General features: G+C 49.2%; 1 protein-coding gene across 2 annotated transcripts in view; it reads right to left on the bottom strand.

Annotated features, from left to right (window-relative positions):
• Positions 1-21,149, bottom strand: part of ACSL1 (acyl-CoA synthetase long chain family member 1) — a 127,204-nt gene that overhangs the window by 12,444 nt on the left and 93,611 nt on the right. Inside the window, exons 8-16 of one of the 2 annotated variants that reach the window (XM_038754967.1) lie at positions 19,805-19,837; positions 19,567-19,618; positions 17,577-17,650; positions 15,995-16,072; positions 12,555-12,689; positions 12,261-12,395; positions 8,435-8,530; positions 2,957-3,029; positions 1,719-1,807 (exon numbers count right to left, since the gene is read on the bottom strand). In XM_038754967.1, the coding sequence (XP_038610895.1) occupies positions 1,719-1,807; positions 2,957-3,029; positions 8,435-8,530; positions 12,261-12,395; positions 12,555-12,689; positions 15,995-16,072; positions 17,577-17,650; positions 19,567-19,618; positions 19,805-19,837 (765 nt within the window). Of the gene's footprint in view, positions 1-1,718; positions 1,808-2,956; positions 3,030-8,434; positions 8,531-12,260; positions 12,396-12,554; positions 12,690-15,994; positions 16,073-16,121; positions 16,200-17,576; positions 17,651-19,566; positions 19,619-19,804; positions 19,838-21,149 lie in introns of both variants that reach the window. The other variant, XM_038754966.1, reaches the window with a different exon arrangement.

Consider the following 21,149-nt stretch of genomic DNA (forward strand, 5'->3'; position numbering starts at 1 on the left):
CTCCGTCCCGGTGACGAGAGGAAGAAGCCAGTCTGGAAGCGGTGAGGTCTCGTGGCAAGAGCCCAGGCCTGGGCGTTAGAGGACCTGGGTTCTAATCCCAGTTCCGCCGGTTACCTGCTGTGTGACCTCGGGCAAGTCACTGCTCGGTGCCTCAGTTTCCTCATCTGTAAAAGTAGGGATTTAATACCCGTTCTCCTTCCTACTTAGCCTGTGAACCTCATACGGGGCAAGAACCGTGTCCAACCTGATTACCTGGTATCTACCCCAGCGCTTAGCATCGTGCTTGACACACAGAAATCACTGAACAAATACGACAATAATAATAAAAAGGAATTCGGAATGGTGGCACTGCTAATTGTTGGATTCTCTGGATGGCTGATCTCTATCCCCATCCTGTCTCTTTTGGAAACTCTGACAAGGTGGCCTCTTTACAGAACAAGATCCAGGCATTCCCATGGCCCCAACCTTTGCTTTGGAGACCAGCTGAAAACGTCGCTTAGGAGAACGAAACCGTTCACTGTCGAGACGCCCGAGCACAAGCACAGAGGAGTGGAGGTCCCCGGCAAACCCCATTACTGAAATTCAACATTACCGAAGTTCATAAAGGCAGGAGCTTTGGCCCTGAAGGAGCTCCTGATCTAAGAAACAATCATCATCCTAACAATAGTGATGATTGTGGTATTTGTTAAGCGCTTACCACGTGCCGGGCACTATCCCCCCAGCGCTTAGAACAGTGCTCTGCACATAGTAAGCGCTTAACAAATGCCATCATCATTATTATTATTATTACTAAGCGCTGGGGTCGATACAAAATAGTCAGATCCCACATAGGGCTCACAGACTAAGTAAGAGGGAGACTCAGGAGGTGAATTCCCATTTTGCAGAAGAAGGAATTGAGGCCCAGAGAATTGAAGCGACTTGTCCAAGGTCACCTAGCAGATAAGTGGCGCAACCGGGATTAGAATCAATCAATCAATCAATCAATCGTATTTATTGAGCGCTTACTATGTGCAGAGCACTGTACTAAGCGCTTGGGAAGTACAGATTGGCAACACATAGAGACAGTCCCTACCCAACAGTGGGCTCACAGTCTAAAAGGGGGAGACAGAGAACAAAACCAAACATACCAACAAAATAAAATAAATAGGATAGAAATGTACAAGTAAAATAAATAAATAAATAAATAGACTAATAAATATGTACAACCATATATACATATATACAGGTGCTGTGGGGAAGGGAAGGAGGTAAGATGGGGAGGTAAGGAAGGAGGTAAGATTAGAACCCAGATGCTTCTGAGTCCCAAGCCTGGGCTCTATCTGTTAGGCTACGCTGCCTCTCGATAAATAAAGGTGGGCATGGGGGGCAAGGAGAGGAAATGCCCAGGGCTAAGAGCCCTACCTGGGGCTTTCCCGTCTCCCTGGAGGGTGGAGGGTGGAAGGGGGAGACGGAGGAGGAGCTGGCAGGGTCACAGTGGGGATAAGCGCTTAGTACAGTGCTCTGCACATAGTAAGCGCTCAATAAATACGATTGATGATGATTCCCATGTCTCTGCCACCTGCCCTGTGGGCCCCGCGGGCTCCAGAACTCCAGTCCGTCCCCGATCCCCATCCCTCCCCTGCCCCAACGTGGCTCAGGTGGGGCCGGGCTACGGGCAGGGCCACGTAGGCCACCGGCGGGGACCCCCGGGCCCCAGGATCGGACGCGGGGCTACTCACCTCCCCCTCCCCCTTGGCCGCGAAGTAGTTCATTTCTTCGATGTCGACGAGCTTGATGTGGTTGCATGGCATCGGCGCGCCCACGTGCCCTGGGGGGGCGACAGGCCCGCGGCTACTAGCCCGGACTTCGTCCCGCCCCCCGCCATCGGCGAACCCCGCTTCCCCCCTTCCTCCCCCACGCCACCATCCCTCCGCCGACTGGGTTGGGGGTGAGCAAGAGAGGAGAAAAAGAGGGGGGCTCCACTGTCCCAACCCACTGGGCTCCGGGGCAGGAGAAACAGGAGTCTGGAGTCACAGATTCTAGTCTTGGTCCTGCCCCCGGCTGACTAAATGGTCGAGGGACGAGCCCCTTAACCTCTCTGGTGTCAGTCTTTGCCATCTGTAAAATGGGGGAGAAGAGCCCCCTTTCCCCCTCCGACTTCCACTGGGAGCCCTGAGATTCCATTTCCCCCTCCATCATCATCATCATCAATCGTATTTATTGAGCGCTTACTAGGTGCAGAGCACTGTACTAAGCGCTTGGGAAGTACAAATTGGCAACATCTAGAGACAGTCCCTACCCAACAGCGGGCTCGCAGTCTAAAAGGGGGAGACAGAGAACAAAACCAAACATACTAACAAAATAAAATCAATAGAATAGAATAGATATGTATACCTGTATATATGTATATATGGTTGTACATATTTATTACTCTATTTATTTATTTATTTATTTATTTTACTTGTACATTTCTATCCTATTTATTTTATTTTGTTGGTATGTTTGGTTCTGTTCTCTGTCTCCCCCTTTTAGACTGCGAGCCCACTGTTGGGTAGGGACTGTCTCTATGTGTTGCCAATTTGTACTTCCCAAGCGCTTAGCACAGTGCTCTGCACATAGTAAGCGCTCAATAAATACGATTGATTGATTGACTGATATGCATCTTCCATCTTCCACTGAGAGCCGTGAGGTTAGTCCGAGGGACCTACGACTGTGAGCCCGCTGTTGGGCAGGGACCGTCTTTATATGTTGGCGGGTTACACTTTCTAAGCGCTTAGTACAGCGCTCTGCACACAGTAAGGGCTCGAGAAATACGACTGACTGACTGATTGATTGACAGTGAGGTGGGGCCGATTGGGAAATTCGCATCCGATTGAGTCTTTGCTTTTGGAAAGAGGTGGTGGTGACCCCCGAGCCGCGGCCCAGGAGAGTCCACGGGGGTCGACGGGGTGGGGTGGGGGGGTTTCATCGGTCGTACCGGCTGTCCAGTCTCCGGGAATGGACAGGCAGCAGCCCGCGGTGCACTCCGTCTGTCCGTAGCCTTCGTAGAACTGGAACAGAGAACGAGAGAGCGGGAGACGGTCAATGCCCAACCTCATTCTGAGAAGCGTTCCCTTCTCCGACCCCCTCCCTCGGCCGGGGCTCGGCCCAGCTCCCGAGGAAGAAAAGGGAAGCAGTGTGGCCTAGTAGAAAGAGTCTGAGCTTGGGAGCCACATCACGTGGCTTCTGACCCCGGCTCCGCCACTTGTCCGCCGGGTGACCTCGGATAAGTCACTTCACTTTTCAGCGCACACAGTAAGCGCTCGATAAATACGACTGATTGATTCTGTTGGGTAGGGACTGTCTCTATATGTTGCCAATTTGTACCTCCCAAGCGCTTAGTCCAGTGCTCTGCACATAGTAAGCGCTCAATAAATACGATTGATGATGATTAAGACTGCGAGACGGGGACTGCGTCCAATCTGATTATCTTGTGACCACACCGGCGCTTGGCAGACGGCCCGGCACATAGTAAGCGCTAAAAAATACCATTTAAAAACAAAACGAAAACTTGATTTGGCAAGGCGGATAGAGGACGGGCTCGGGAGCCAGAGGACGTGGGTTCTAATCCCGGCTCTCAGCGTGGCTCAGTGGAAAGAGCACGGGCTTTGGAGGCAGTGGTCGTGGGTTCAAATCCCGGCTCGGCCAACTGTCAGCTGTGTGACTTGGGGCGAGTCCCTTAACTTCTCTGCGCCTCAGTCAACTCATCTGTAAAATGGGGATTGACTGCGAGCCCTCTGTGGGACAACCTGATCACCTTGTAAGCTCCCCAGCGCTTAGAACAGTGCTTTGCACGTAGTAAGCGCTTAATAAATGCCATCATCATTATTATTATTGTCTGCTGCGTGACCTTGGGCAAGTCACATTACTTCTCCCATTACTTCATCATCGTCAATCATCAGTCGTATTTATTGAGCGCTTACTATGTGCAGAGCACTGGACTAAGCGCTCGGGAAGTACAAATTGGCAACGTCTAGAGACAGTCCCTACCCAACAGTGGGCTCACGGTCTAAAAGGGGGAGACAGAGAACAAAACCAAACAGACTAACAAAATCAAATAGAATAGATATGTACAAGTAAAATAGAGTAATAAATATGTACAAACATATATACAGATATATACTTGGCTTAACAAATGCCAATTATTATTATTATTATTAGTCTCTGTGCCTCAGTTACCTCATCTGTAAATTGAGGATTGAGACTGTGAGCCCTCTGTGGGACAGGGACTGTGTCCAACCCGATTAGCTTATTTTTACCTCGGCGCTTAGTATAGTGGCTGGTACACAGTAAGCGCTTAACAAATACCATAATAACTTATTTTTACTTTTCAGTTGCCCCCCAGGTGTCGTGCCGCGATGGAATTGACCCTTCTGAAGAAGCTTCTGACCCGCTTTTTCTCTCTGTCCGGAGGAAGTGACTCTTCCAGGCCATTATGGCGGGTCCTTTGACCCGCCTGTGGCCTTGAGCCTCCCCACGTTGACAGTCTCCCCTTTGCGTTAATTAATTGACAACGATTAGCAGCGTGGCTCAACGGAAAGAGCCCGGGCTTTGGAGTCAGAGGTCATCGGTTCAAATCCCGGCTCTGCCAATTGTCAGCTGGGTGACTTTGGGCAAGTCATCAGCATCAATCGTATTTACTGAGCGCTTACTGTGTGCAGAGCACTGGACTAAGCGCTTGGGAAGTCCAAGTCGGCAACATAGAGAGACGGTCCCTACCCAACAGTGGGCTCACAGTCTAAAAGGGGGAGACAGAGGACAAAACCAAACATACTAACAAAATAAAATAAATAGAATAGATATGTACAAGTAAAATAAATAAATACATAGAGTAACAAATATGTACAAACAGATATACATATATACAGGTGCTGTGGGGAAGGGAAGGAGGTAAGATGGGGGGGGATGGAGAGGGGGAGAAGTCACTTCTCTGAGCCTCAGTTACCTCATCTGGAAAATGGGGATTAAGACTGTGAGCCCCACGTGGGACAACCTGATCGCCTCGTATCCCCCCAGCGCTTAGAACAGTGCTCTGCACATAGTAAGCGCTTAACAAATGCCATTCTTCTTCTTCTTCTCTGGGCCTCAGTTCCCTCATCTGTAAAATGGGGATTAAGACTGTGAGCCCCATGTGGGGCAACTTGATCGCCTTGTATCCCCCCAGCACTTAGAACAGTGCTCTGCCCATAGTAAACACCTAACAAATGCCATTATTATTATTATTATTATTATTCTTTTCTGGGCCTCAGTTCCCTCATCTGGAAAATGGGGATTAAGACTATGAGCCCCACGTGGGACAACTTGATCACCTTGTATCCCTCCGGCACTTAGAACAGTGCTCTCCACATAGTAAGCGCTTAACAAATGCCATTATTATTATTATTATTCCTCGACCTTAGTCAGGGTTGTGGCCTGCAAGGGACACCGGGGAATCTCAACCTACGCAAGTCGTCTTGTGGTCCCTCCCTCCATCATCAATCGTATTTATTGAGCGCTTACTGTGTGCAGAGCACTGTACTAAGCGCTTGGGAAGTACAAATTGGCAACATCTGGAGACAGTCCCTACCCAACAGGGGGCTCACAGTCTAAAAGGGGGAGACCAAACCGTACTAACAAAATAAAATAAAATAGAATAGATATGTACAAAATGGGACCCCCAAAAGCCTGTCAGCCTCCCCCTATAAACTAGACCACCCAAACTCATCTTGCGCTTGGGATGCTTATCGCTCATAAAGGCTGGAAGAGAGGGAGGAGGGGAGAGAGGGGCTTACAATCCCCCCACCCAGCTACTTTAAGCTCTGAGCCCACTGTTGGGTAGGGACTGTCTCTATATGTTGCCAATTTGTACTTCCCAAGTGCTTAGTACAGTGCTCTGCACATGGTAAGCGCTCAATAAATACGACTGATTGATTGATTGATTGCGGCAACCGTCTTACCCACCCACCCCGCCACTAGCCCTCGGTGAGCTTTCTCCTCATCCTCCTGTGCCCCCTTCTCCCTTCTGATTGTGAGCCCACTGTTGGGTAGGGACTGTCTCTATATAATAATGGCATTTATTGAGCACTTACTATGTGCAAAGCACTGTTCTAAGCGCTGGGGAGGTTACAAGGGGATCAGGTTGTCCCACGGGGGGCTCACAGTCTTCATCCCCATTTTCCAGATGAGGGAACTGAGGCCCGGAGAAGCGAAGTGACTTGCCTAAAGTCACATAGCTGACAATGGGCAGAGCCGGGATTGGAACCCATGACCTCTGACTCCAAAACCCGGGTTCTTTCCACTGAGCCACGCTGCTTCTTCTATGTTGCCAACTTGTATTTCCCAAGCGCTTAGTACAGTGCTCTGCACACAGTAAGCGCTCAATAAATACGATTGATTGATTGATTGATTGATTCTGATGCAGTGGATAGAACACAAGCCCGACAGTCAGAAGGCCCTGGGTTCTAATCCCGGCTCCAGAACTTGTCGGCCGCGTGACCGCGGGCAAGTCACTTCACTTCTCTGGGCCTCTGTTACCTCATCCGTCGGCCCGTGCCCAGCTTGATTAGCTTGTTTCCACCCAGGCGCTTAGGACAGTGTCTGGCACGTTGTAAGCACTTAATACCATTAATAATAATAATAATAATAATAATAATAATAATAATGTTGGTATTTGTTAAGCGCTTACTATGTGCAAAGCACTGTTCTAAGCACGGGGGTAGATACAAGGTAATCAGGTTGTCCCACGAGGGGCTCACAGTCTTCATCCCCATTTTCCAGATGAGGGAACTGAGGCCCAGAGAAGTGAAGTGACTTGCCCAAAGTCACCCAGCTGACAAGTGGCGGGGCCGGGATTTGAACCCACGACCTCCGACTCCAAAGCCCGGGCTCTTTCCACTGAGCCACGCTGCTTCTCTGAACCACGCTGCTTCTCTGCATTAAGATAAACATTTTATTTTACTTCACTTCTCTGGGCCTTAGTCCAGTGATCTGCACACAGTAAGCGCTCAATAAATACGATTGACTGATCATCATCATCAACCGTATTTATTGAGCGCTTACTATGTGCAGAGCACTGTACTAAGCGCTTGACTGATGGGTTGTGCCTCAGTTCCCTCATCTGCAAAATGGGGCTGAAGACTGTGAGCCCCACGTGGGACAACCTGATTACCTTGTACCTACCCCAGCACTTAGAACAGTGCTTAGCACATCGCACATAGTAAACGCTTAACAAATATCATTATTATTATTATTATTCTCTGGACCTCAGTACTCTCAGCTGTAATATGGACTGTAAGCCCCATGTGGGACAGGGACTGTGTCCAATGTGATTTGCTTGTATCTACCCTGGCACTCTGCACAGCGCTTGGCACACAGTAAGCACTTAAAGTTAACTCCGCCAATTGTCAGCGACTTTGGGCAAGCCACTTAACTTCTCTGAGCCTCAGTTCCCTCATCTGTAAAATGGAGATTAAGATTGCGAGCCCCCCATGGGACAACCTGATCCCCCTGTAACCTCCTCAGCGCTTAGAACAGTGCTTTGCACATAGTAAGCGCTTAAAGCACTTAAAGTTAACTCCGCCAATTGTCAGCGACTTTGGGCAAGCCACTTAACTTCTCTGAGCCTCAGTTCCCTCATCTGTAAAATGGGGATTAAGACTGCGAGCCCCCCGTGGGACAACCTGATCACCCTGTAACCTCCCCAGCGCTTAGAACAGTGCTTTGCACATAGTAAGCACTTAAAGCACTTAAAGTTAACTCCGCCAATTGTCAGCGACCTTGGGCAAGCCACTGAACTTCTCTGAGCCTCAGTTCCCTCATCTGTAAAACAGAGATTAAGACTGTGAGCCCCCCGTGGGACAACCTGATCACCTTGTAACCTCCCCAGCGCTTAGAACAGTGCTTTGCACATAGTAAGTGCTTAAAGTTAACTCCTCCAATTGTCAGCGACTTTGGGCAAGTCACTTAACTTCTCTGAGCCTCAGTTCATCTGTAAAACAGAGATTAAGATTGCGAGCCCCCCGTGGGACAACCTGATCGCCCTGTAACCTCCCCAGCGCTTAGAACAGTGCTTTGCACATAGTAAGCGCTTAAAGTTAACCCCGCCAATTGTCAGCGACTTTGGGCAAGCCACTGAACTTCTCTGAGCCTCAGTTCCCTCATCTGTAAAACGGAGATTAAGACTGCGAGCCCCCCGTGGGACAACCTGATCACCCTGTAATCTCCCCAGCGCTTAGAACAGTGCTTGGCACATAGTAAGTGCTTACCATTGTTATTATTATTAATAATATTGTTATATTATTAGTATATTATATTATATATTATTATTATTATTATTATTAATAATAATAAATATCACCATTATTTATGATAGAAGACTCCAGTGCCTGCACTCGGGTGGGGCAGAGTGGGTGCCCACCCTGATGGCCTGGGCACTTACCTGGCAGCCCAGGGCGGCCCTCAGAAAGGTCAACACGGTGGCAGACACGGGGGCGGCTCCGGTGATCATCAGCCGGACCTTGCCGCCGAGACTCGCCTTCGCCGGCGGGTGGGGACGGGGAAAAGGGGGAAACAGAGGACACGGCCAGTCAACTGGGCACCCGAGACGGAGTGCCCCACCCCTGCCCTCCCAGATGCCAAGCCCCCATTCTCCACCCAAGTCACACTCTGGCTGAGGGATTTTCCTCGGAAGAGGCTCGAGGACGGGCCCGGAGAACCCCACCCGTGTTTTTCTCCACGGCGTCATCCTCATCCATTGTATTTCTTGAGTGCTTACCGTGTGCACAGCACTGTACCAAGCGCTTGGGATGTCCAAGCTGGCAACGTATAGAGACGGTCCCTACCCAACAGTGGGCTCAAAGCGTGTAGAAAAACGTGTTTTCTAAAGCTAGAGAAGCAGCGTGGCCTCCTGGCTGGAGCACGGGCCTGGGAGTTAGAAGGGCCTGGGTTCAAATCCTGGCTCCGTGGGACCTTGGGCAAGTCACTCCGCTTCTCTGGGCAGCGTGGCTCAGTGGAAAGAGCCCGGGCTTTGGAGTCAGAGGTCAGGGGTTCGAACCCCGGCTCCCCCACGTGTCTGCTGTGTGACCCTGGGCAAGCCACTTCGCTTCTCTGAGCCTCAGTGACCTCACCTGGAAAATGGGGATGAAGACTGTGAGCCCCAGGTGGGACAACTTGATCACCTCGTACCCCCCCAGCGCTTAGAACAGTGCTCTGCACATAGTAAGCGCTTAACAAATGCCATCATTATTATTATTATCCGTTGGACTGTGTCCAACCTGATTAGCTTGTTTCCACCCAGGCACTTAGTACAGTGCCTGGCACATAGTAAGCACTCCATACCGTTAAAATAAACATTCACCAAGATATCAGTCCTCCCCCACACTCCCTCGCTTAGTCATTCCAATTCAATCATTTTGAACGCTGTGTTCAAAGCACTGAATTAAGCGCTTGGGAGAGTACGATATAACAATAAACTGACACACTCCCTGCCCACAGAGAGGTTACAGTCCACCCCGCGGCTCTGACCGGTTCCTCCATAAATCTGCCAATCCCGAGCCGACAAGGGCCAGGGACTGGAGGAGGCCAGCAGGCCTGGAGGGCTTCCAGGAGGCCTTCCCAGACTGAGCCCCTTCCTTCCTCTCCCCCTCGTCCCCCTCTCCGTCCCCCCCATCTTACCTCCTTCCCTTCCCCACAGCACCTGTATAGATGTATATATGTCTGTACAGATTTATTACTCTATTTATTTATTTTATTTGTACATATCTATTCTATTTATTTTAGTTTGTTAGTAGGTTTGGTTTTGTTCTCTGTCTCCCCCTTTTAGACTGTGAGCCCACTGTTGGGTAGGGGCTGTCTCTAGATGTTGCCAATTTGGACTTCCCAAGCGCTTAGTCCAGTGCTCTGCGCATAGTAAGCGCTCAATAAATACGATCGATGATGATGATGAGTCCAGTGGCCTTGGCGTCGCAGCTGCGGTGGCCACGACTCGGCCCGGGCTCGAGGCCTGGTGGGAGGAAACCGGACCAGCCTTGTCTTCCCAGGAAAAGGCGGGGATGGGGGGTACACCCGGCCTATTTTGGGGGGGCGGCCTGGCTGTATTTCCCTCCCCGCCGCCGCTGTGACGCGGCTCAGCCGGCTCCTACGATGACCAGTGGGCTGGTCGAGGGAAGAAGAAGTGGGGAGACCCCCAACCAATATTTTTATTTTTTTTTGAAATATTTTTATTTCAAGGCTTTTATTATTTTTATTTTATTTTTATTTCCCCCTTTTGGACTGTGAGCCCACTGTTGGGTAGGGACTGTCTCTAGGTGTTGCCAATTTGTACTTCCCAAGCGCTTAGTACAGTGCTCTGCACATAGTAAGCGCTCAATAAATACGATTGATTGATTGATTGAAGGCGCTCGCTAGGCTGGGTGGTTGGTGCCCCAGTGCCTGCAGTCGGCCCTCAAAATCCCAGCTCCGAGACCGCCGGGAATTCACACGCTAACAAATGTCTCCCCTATTGTGTCAGCTCCTCAAGGGCGGGAATAAATTTCCCCTCACAGCCCCGCAGCGCTTACGTACACATCTGTAGATACGGACTTGTCCATATCTATTCTACTTATTTTATTCTGTTAGTATGTTTGGTTTTGTTCTCTGTCTCCCCCTTTTAGACTGTGAGCCCGCTGTTGGGGAGGAACTGTCTCTATTTGTTGCCAATTTGGACTTCCCAAGCGCTTAGTACAGTGCTCTGCACACAGTAAGCGCTCAATAAATACGATTGATGATGATGATGATGTAATTTACTTATTTATTCATGTCGGTCTCCTCCCCTAGACTGGAAACTCAGAGAAGCAGCGTGGCTCAGTGGAAAGAGCCCGGGCTTGGGAGCCAGAGGTCATGGGGTCTAATCCCAGCTCTGCCACACGTCTGCTGTGAGACCTTGGGAAAGTCACTTATCTTCTCTGAGCCTCAGTTCCCTCATCTGTAAAATGGGGATTAAGACTGTGAGCCCCCTGTGGGACAACCTGATCGCCTTGTATCCCCCCCCAGCGCTTAGAACAGTGCTTTGCACATAGTAAGCGCTTAACAAATGCCATTATTATTATTATTATTGTGGGCAGGGAACGTGTCTGTTTATTGTTATATTGTACTCTTCCAAGCGCTTAGTACAGTGTTCTGCACACAGTAAGCGCTCCATAAATACAATTCAATAAACGAATGAATGAATCATGTCTACCGACTACTACACTCTCCCAAGTGCTTAATACTGAGCTCTGCACGTGGTAAGCGCTTGATAAATCCCGTTGATTGATTGAACTGACACATTAACAAAAATAGACTAGAAGCTCATCATGGGCGGGGAATATGTCTTTTATACTGTACTCTCCCAAGTGCTTAATACCGTGCTCTGCAAACAGTAAGCAGTGTGGCCCAGTGGACAGAGCACAGGCGTGGGGGTCAGAAGGACGTGGGTTCTAATTCCAGCTCTGCCACTTGTTTGCTGTGTGACCTTGGGCAAGTTACTTCACTTTTCTGGGCCTCAGTTACCTCATCTGTAACATGGGGATGAAACTGTGAGCCCCATGCGGGCCGGGGACTGTGTCCAACCCGATTTGTTTGTATCCACCCCAGCGCCTGCCACCTAGTAAGCACTTATCAAATATCATTATTATTATTATTGTTCAAGCGCTTAATACAGTGCTCTGCACACAGTAAGCGCTCAATAAATACGATTGATGATGATTATTACTATTAGGGGAAGCAGCGTGGCTCAGTGGAAAGAGCCCGGGCTTTGGAGTCAGAGGTCATGGGTTCAAATCCCGGCTTCGCCACTTGTCAGCTGGGTGACTTTGGGCCTTCACGTCACTTCTCTGGGCCTCAGTTACCTCATCTGGAAAATGGGGATGAAGACTGTGAGCCCCCCGTGGGACAACCTGTTCACCTTGTAACCTCCCCAGCGCTTAGAACAGTGCTTTGCACGTAGTAAGCGCTTAATAAATTCTACTATTATTATTTTCTGGGCCTCAGTTACCTCGTCTGTACAACGGGGATGAAACTGTGAGCCCCATGTGGGCCGGGGACTGTGTCCAACCCGATTTGTTTGGATCCACCCCAGCGAATGCCACCTAGTAAGCACTTATCAAATATCATTACTATTAGTAGTAAGAACTCAATGAATACAACTGACGATTGACTGACTCACCTAATCTGTAACATTATTATTACCCCCACGGGGATTTCCCAGCTTCATCCTACACCAGAAACGGGACGGGCCCGGGCCCTACCTGGATCTTGTGGAAGATGAGCTTGTCCCACAGGCTGTTGTTGCGGATGATGCCGCTCCGGAGCTCCGCTTCTTTCCTCTTGGAGGCAAAGTCCAGCACCCAGCGCTTCACCGTCGTGTTGGCCTGTCCGAAAATCTAACACGCCCGGGAGCCGTCAGCCGGGGCCACATAGGTTGCTCTCCCGCCGGACTCTGGCCGGATCGACGATCCCGGCCACCGCTTTTCCGGGCAAGTTTGGCTCTCCCTCGGAGACCAGCCGGTGCTGGAGAGAGGGGAGGTGGAGGCATGACTTACTTTGTCGAACATCCTGTTGAGCAGCCTGGGGACCACGGGAAAGATGGTGGGCTGCAGCGCCTTCAGGTCATCCATGAGGAGGCGGATGTCTCCTTGGAAGAATCCGATCTTGGCTCCGTGGCAGAGCATCGCCGTCTGCGGGGACACGCGGAGAGCCCCTCGTCGGCCCGGAGCGCCCACCCAGGATGCGTAGGGGATCCAGTCTGGGCCTAGGTGACAGGACGTCACGGGTTCTAATCCCGGCTCTCCCACGTGTCTGCTGTGTGAGCTTGGGCAAGTCGCTTCACTTCTCTGGGCCTCGGCTACCTCGTTTGTAAAGCGGGGATTGAGACCGTGAGCCCCACGTGGGACGGGGACTTTGTCCAACTGGATTTGCCTGTATCCACCCCAGCGCTTAGTACGGTTCCTAGCACATACTGAGCGCTTAACAAATACTAATTAGTATTATTATTTTTATTATTAAAGAAGACCCGGAACTGGCAGTGGCAGGCAGCGACCCATTGGGATCCCGGCTCTCCACGTCCCACTATTTCCCTGAGGGGGTGACTGGGACCACAGGTGACCTCCCCAACCCCCAAATCCCAACATCCCGGGCTCCTGCCCATCCCAGATAACCGGCCCCTTTCTCCCTTGGGGGACGGTGGCAGATCTTGGGGTCCATTTGCCAGGAGAAGAGGGACCCACTAGGATGTGGGGAGATCGGGAGGGTCCCTTATTTTTGACCACTTGTGTTATGGAACCGTTTCCATTTGTCTCCCCAGTTAGAGCGGACGCTCCCTGTAGCCTGGACACGAGGCATTGGGTTATTCTGCAATTCCCAAACATCTAGTACAGTGCGCCGCACCAAGCAGGTGTTCAGTAAACGCCACTTCCGTGGCATGTAAACCTCACCCCCACCCACTGTTAACTATTCATTTTATTTTGTTAACTATTTATTTTCTTTTGTTAACTATTTATTTTCTTTTGTTACCTATTTATTTTATTTTGTTAACTATCAGCGCTTAGAACAGTGCTTTGCACATAGTAAGCGCTTAACAAATGCCATCATTATTATTATTATTATTATTTATTTTATTTTGTTAACTATTTAATTTTGTTAACTATTTATTTTATTTTGTTACCTAATTTTGTCAACTATTTATTTTATTTTGTTAGCTGTTTATTTTATTGTGTTAGCTATTTTATTTTGTTTATTTATTTTATTTTGTTACCTATTTAATTTTGTTACCTATTTATTTTATTTTGTTACCTAATTTTGTTAACAATTTATTTTATTTTGTTAGCTGTTTATTTCATTTTGTTAGCTATTTTATTTTGTTAACTATTTATTTTATTTTGTTAACTATTTAATTTTGTTAACTATTTATTTTATTTTACCTACTTAATTTTGTTAACTATTTATTTTATTTTGTTAGCTGTTTATTTTATTGTGTTAGCTATTTTATTTTGTTAACTATTTATTTTATTTTGTTACCTATTTAATTTTGTTAACAATTTATTTTATTTTGTTAGCTGTTTATTTCATTTTGTTAGCTATTTTATTTTGTTAACTATTTATTTTATTTTGTTAACTATTTAATTTTGTTAACTATTTATTTTATTTTGTTACCTACTTAATTTTGTTAACTATTTATTTTATTTTGTTAGCTGTTTATTTTATTGTTAGCTATTTTAGTTTGTTAACTATTTATTTTATTTTGTTACCTATTTAATTTTGTTAACAATTTATTTTATTTTGCTAGCTGTTTATTTCATTTTGTTAGCTATTTTATTTTGTTAACTATTTATTTTATTTTGTTAACTATTTAATTTTGTTAACTATTTATTTTATTTTGTTACCTACTTAATTTTGTTAACTATTTCTTTTATTTTGTTAGCTGTTTATTTTATTGTTAGCTATTTTATTTTGTTAACTATTTATTTTATTTTGTTACCTATTTAATTTTGTTAACAATTTATTTTATTTTGCTAGCTGTTTATTTCATTTTGTTAGCTATTTTATTTTGTTAACTATTTATTTTATTTTGTTACCTATTTAATTGTGTTAACTATTTATTTTATTTTGTTAGCTGTTTATTTCATTTTGTGAGCTATTTTCTTTTGTTAACTATTTATTTTATTTTGTTACCTATTTAATTTTGTTAGCTATTTATTTTATTTTGTTGGCTGTTTATTTTATTTTGTTAACTATTTTATTTTGTTAACTATTTTATTTTGTTAGCTATTGATTTTATTTTGTTAATATGGTTTGCCTTGTTCTCTGTCTCCCCCTTCTAGACTGTGAGCCCGCTGTTGGGTAGGGACCGTCTCTATACGTTGCCGGCTTGTACTTCCCAAGCGCTCAGTACAGTGCTCTGCACACAGTAAGCGCTCAATAAATACGATTGAATGAGTGAGTGAATGAACGTCAGGTTGGGGATGGACATGGGCGAGAGGGAAGGGATGGCTGGAAGGAAGCTGATGCAAAAATCACTGGGTCTCAGTCCGGCAGTACTGTAGGGGCACCTCAAAAACCACATCACGCCGGTGTGCCAATGCGTCCTTGGCCGCTACCTCATCATCATCATCATCAATCGCATTTATTGAGCGCTTACTGTGTGCCGAGCACTGTACTAAGCGCTTGGGAAGTACAAATTGGCCACATAACATACCTCAACTCAGCCAGGGTGTTTTGTTCCTTCCACTCCTGGGACGGGGACTGTGTCCAAACTGATTAACTTGTATCTACCCCAGCGCTTCGAACAGCGCTTAATAAATACCTGAATTATCATTATCATCATCACACCAAGCCACGGGCCTCCAAGTGGGACAGGGACCGCGTCTGATCTGACTGCACTGTCTCCGTCCCAGCGCTTAACGCGTAATTAACGCTTCTCAATAAATCAGCGGTGTGTATTGAGCACGTGCTGTGTGCAGAGCACTGTACTAAGCGACTGGGAGAGTACAATCCGACAGAGTTGGTGGACTCGTTCCTCGCCCTCAACAAGCTTTACACAAATACCACGGTTCTTATTATTGAAAGGAAGCTCAGTCCAGCTCCTCCCCCAAAACACACACGAGGACAAAAAATCCCTCCAGATCCAAGGAGAGGTCAGGAGCCGGGCAGGAAAAGTCTCCGATTTCACCGGGACCTTCTGAGCGCCGGCAGCCATCGAGATCGGAGGTCCCCCAAGGCCCGAGGGCTCTGTTTTCCTTGGCCCGTCGGCTATTTTACATCGAGAAACGGGCCCCGACTTCACGGCGTCGGTGTGGACGGACCCCCGTGCGTTCAGCCGAAGCCCAGGGTAACCCCGGGGGGCCGCTGGTGGAGGGGAAACAAGAGGACTGTCCAAAATCCATCCAGTCTGAACCCCTACCACTTTCCACCGCCACGTATCGTCTTGCAAGCGCTCGATACGGGGCGGCGGCGGAGGGGCCGTTCTCCGCCTGAAATCTCTTACCTGCATGAGTCTCTCATACATGTGAGCAAGAGGCAAAAACGAAATGTGCGTATCACTGGCGTTCAACCCGAGAGCTTTCTGAAAGAGACAACAGCTGAGCAAACGTGCAACGGGACTAGGTGCCTACCTCCACCACTCTTTCAAACATATGCGCCAGAGGCAAGAAAGAAATCAAAATATCATCCCGGTCAGGAATGAGCAGAGACTGCAAGCGGGAACCACCACCGAGACGGGGGGAAAAAAAGAGAAAGATTGTGATTTGGATTCGTACCGTCCTTCATTTCTGAGCCCCTATCACCCCAGCTCCCGGTAGATAAATTATGAAACCTCTCCAACGCCTCCCACGCCCCCGCGGAGCCGTCGGCACTCAGTACAGTGCTGGGCACGCGGGAAGTGCTCGATAAATACCACCGATATCGATCGATCGACAGGGACGGGGCCCTGGGGGATCCCATTTGGCGAGTGGGGGGTGCCTGAGTCCCCAGAGGGGTTACAAACTGGGTCCGGCGCCCCAACTCGGCCCCTGTGACCATCGTTTTAGGACTCCAGTTAGGAAGTGAGGGGAATATGGGCTCAGCCATTCAGAATTAAAGTCGAGAATTATTTCCAATTATAAAGCAGGAGTGAGAAATACAACCCGGAACCCGTGGGCTACTGGGGTAACCATCATCCCATCTCAAAGTGGTAAAGCGGGGGAAAAACCAACCACCACCCAGAGGGTGCCCTGTTTGTCCTGTCAAGTCCTCTCCCCCTCCCTGCACCCCGACCTTGACGCATCGACGCCCTGCAGATCTCCCCTCTCCCATCCGGGAGGCTCAAGTGGCCGAAAATTGTTCGGGACAGCCCCCCAAAGCCGATCCCAGGCGCCGTGGCGGCTCGGCCTGGTCTAAGGCCGGCAGGACCCCACTGGGGCCCCCGAAGAATTCCCCGCCGACAGAAAGCGGTTCTCCCTGGGCCCCAAACTCCCCCTTCCCCATGCAAACAGAAACTTGCTTAAACTGATTTTAAATGCGACTTGGAGCGAAGGAAACAAGGAGCGCTGCCTGGGAGGCGATGGGAATGCTCCGAGCGGCTTTCATTTCCCCCGTCCCTGGGGAGGGCGGACCTTCCCGGCGGTCGCGGGGTGAGCAACAAGAGCCAGGTGGGCCTCTCGCCCCGACCTTTGACCCCTCGGAGACCCCGGTCATTGGGCAACCGGGATAGCACGAGATGCCAGCCGCCTCCTTCCAGCTCTTTCTTGCCAGCCAGAAACCGCAGGGAGAAACCCAATTAGAAATGGGCATATACTGCAGGCCCCGAGCGGCTCCTGCCAGGAGATTAGCCTCCGGGAAGCGTCTCCAAAAGGCACCCGCCGGAGAGAGGTAAAGCGATCCCGGAGATGTTTGGAGATAAGGAGCAAAACCGCCAGGTCTTCGGGTCGACTTGGCAGCCTCAGCAGGAAAGAACGAGGGAGCTCGTTGGCCAAAGTCCACCGAGGCGGGGACGAGCAAGCCTCCAGCTTCCCGAGCCCTTCCGATCGGTCCCGGACCCCGGCGGATCCCGCCCGCACCCGGCCGGACGTCCCCGCTCCCGCCCAACTTACCTCTGTCATCATCACGAACGCCGAACAGTCGCTCACTATGTTTTTATGGGTGATCATGGCCCCTTTGGGGTTGCCTGCGAGATACATGTGGAAAAGCGGAGGGTCTGAAGCCAAACACTCCTCTGCCCACAGACCCTTCGGCGTGGGCGAACCCGCCGGGAGAATCTCTCGGACTACCAGCCGTTGGCCAACGGCATCCACTGGCACCCCTGGCAGCTGTTCAATAAATCAGTGGTATTTACTGAACACTTACTGCATGCAGAGCACCGTACTAAGTGCTTGGGAAAGCACGATACAGCAACCTTGCCTGAACCAGCCCACGAGCCCTACCCTATTCCTGTCTCAGATAGGGGATCCACTAGACTGTATGCTTGTTGTGGCAACTCCGTTGCATTTTACTCACCCAAGCGCTTAGCACAGCGCTCTCCGCACACTACTTTCCTGCTCTGCGATCTTGGGCAAGTCCCTTAGCTTTTCTGTGTCTCAGTTACCTCATCTGTAAAATTGGGATTAATGGAGATTGAGCCCCATGCGGGACGTGGACGGTCTCCAGCCTGATCAGCTTGTATCTACCTCCGTGCTTAGTACAGTGCCCGGCACAAAATCGGCTCTTAACAAATATCATTAAAAGACCCCAAACAAAAAAAGTAAGCGCTCAATAAATCCCACTGATCGATTGACCACCTTAGAAGCCAAAGATTGGCTTGACACTCTCTTGGCCTTCAAACAGTAGACAACAGCAGGGCCTAGTGGAAAGAGCACGGGCCCAGGAGTCAGCAGGATCTGGGTTCTAATCCTGGCTCCGCCACACGTCTGCTGTGTGATCTTGGGCAAGTTCTTCCCCTCTCCCAGCCCCCAAACACTTCTGTCCGTATCTGTAATTTATTTATTTGTATTGACGTCTGTCTCTCCCAACTGTAAGCTCGTTGTGGGCAGGGAATGTGTCTGTTTAGTATTGTACCGCACTCTCCCAAGCGCTTAGTACAGTGCTCTGCGTACGGTAAGTGCTCAATAAACACGGCTGATTGAATGAACAACTAAAAGTCGCTTAATTTCTCTGGTCCTTAGTTACCTCGTCTGTAAAATTGGGTTTAAGACTGCGAGCCTCATGTAGGACAGGGACTGCGTCCAATCTGATTAACTTGTATCTACCCCAGCGCTTAGAACAGTGCTTCATCATCATCAATCATCATTATAATCATCATAATCATTACAGTCTGATTAGCGCTGAGAAGCAGCGTGTTTCAGTGGAAAGAACCCAGGCTTTGGAGTCAGAGGTCATGGGTTCGAATCCCGGCCCCACTGCTTGTCAGCTGTGTGAACTTGGGCAAGCCACTTAACTTCTCTGTGCCTCAGTTACCTCATCTGTAAAATGGGGATTAAAACTGTGAGCCCCATGTGGGACAATCTCGTCACCTTGGATCCCCCAGCGCTTACAACAGTGCTTTGCACATAGTAAATGCTTAACAAATACCGTCATTATTATTGATTAGAAGCAGCGTGGCTCAGTGGAAAGAGCCCGGGCTTTGGAGTCAGAGGTCATGGGTTCAAATTCCGGCTCCACCACTTATCAGCTGTGTGACTTTGGGCAAGTCACTTAATTTCTCTGGGCCTCAGTTCCCTCATCTGGAAAATGGGGATGAAGACTGTGAGCCCCCTGCGGGACAACCTGATCACCCTGTTAACCTCCCCAGCGCTTAGAACAGTGCTTTGCACATAGTAAGTGCTTAATAAATGCTATTATTATTATCAATTGTATTTATTGAGCGCTTACTGTGTGCAGAGCACTGTACTAAGCGCTTGGCACATAATAAGCGCTTAACAAGTTCCATCATTATTATTCACTACTCTTCACCCCGAGAGGATATTCCCGAGGGCGGAGGAGACCCGATCCCGGATGAATCACGAATCTTTGATGTGGGATCGATTTTTACGTCACGACTCATTCTTACGAGAGGACGTCACGGACCCCGTTCGACAGAGAACTTGCCTGTAGTTCCGCTGGTGAAGCAGATCACCGCGAGGTCCTCGGGGGCCGGAGGCTAGAAACGATTAGGGAAAGAGTCAGTGGAGGGGCCGTCATTCCCATTCCCATCCTTGCCCCACTCCGGTCCGGGAGGGGAGGGACGGGAAAGGGCCAGAGAGAGTGACTTCAAGCGGCCGAGAGGGCAAGCGGGGCCCGGAAATTCACTGACCGGTTGAAACCGCGGCTCGGATTCGAGACTCACCCTGGTTTTCTGCCGATTGGCTCTTCCCAGGGACTGGACAGAGAAGAATGGGAGAGTTAGCGAGGTGACCGCTTTTCATCATCAGTCGTATTTATTGAGCGCTTACTGTGTGCAGAGCACTGCGCTAAGCGCCTGGGAAGTACAAGTTGGCAACGTATAGAGACGGTCCCTACCCAATAGTGGGCTCTCAGTCTAAAAGAGAAGCAGCGTGGCTCAGTGGAAATCAATCAATCAATCAATCAATCGTATTTATTGAGCGCTTACTATGTGCAGAGCACTGTACTAAGCGCTTGGGAAGTACAAATTGGCATCACATAGAGACAGTCCCTACCCAACAGTGGGCTCACAGTCTAAAAGTGGAAAGAGCCCGGGCTTTGGAGTCGGGGGCCATGGGTTCGAATCCCGGCTCGGCCAGTTGTCAGCTGTGTGACTTTGGGCAAGTCACTTTCACTCCTCTGGGCCTCAGTTCCCTCATCTGTCAAATGGGGATGAAGACTGTGAGCCCCCCGTGGGACAACCTGATCACCTTGTAACCTCCCCAGCGCTTAGAACGGTGCTCTGCACATAGTAAGCGCTTAATAAATGCCATCATTATTATTATTATTATTATTATTAAAAGCGCTCTTCACCCTAAAGCATGAGATTACGCCACCCCATTCCCCCCCGGTGAATTTAGCCAAGCAAGCGATCGACGAATCTCCTGAGCACCCGCTGACGGCTGGACACCGTAAGACGCGCCAGGGATGGTTCAACACTAGCGAGGCCTGCGTTCCCTCCCATCAGCGAGCTCACGATCTGATGACGGGGGGGAGGAAATCAATGAGTAGGGCTGTACTGAGCAACCCCTGAGTGCTAGACACCGTACTCAATGTTCGGGCACTGCCAGAAACACGTCCCCTGCCCTCAAGGAGTTGACGGGTCCGGCTGGGGGAGACGCCACCGATGATTTACAGATGGAGGAAGGTGAAGGAAGAGCAAGGATAGACCAGGCGACGTACTCAGGAGAAACGGCTGAACAAATAATTTTGCTGCCTCAACACTCAGGGCTGTCACTTTAAGACCATCATTAGGTGAGTACAAGCATTATTTCTCAATTAAGGTTACGTCCAAATAAAATCCGCACCAGTGAACCGCACTTTGGCCCCCGGGGCATGCCTTCTCCTCCAAGCTGCCAGAAACAGACGCTAGACCGTCGTACTTTCCAAGATTGCTGCTGTTTTATCAGAGAGACCAGGACTGTTCAACAATTTTATGATATTTGTTAAGACCTTCCAATGTGCCAGGCACCGTACTAAGCGCTGGGGTAGGTATAAGGCAATGGGCTTGGACACAGTCCCTGTCCCAT

Source organism: Tachyglossus aculeatus, chromosome 12, assembly GCF_015852505.1.
Source record: "Tachyglossus aculeatus isolate mTacAcu1 chromosome 12, mTacAcu1.pri, whole genome shotgun sequence".
Taxonomy (NCBI): domain Eukaryota; kingdom Metazoa; phylum Chordata; class Mammalia; order Monotremata; family Tachyglossidae; genus Tachyglossus; species Tachyglossus aculeatus.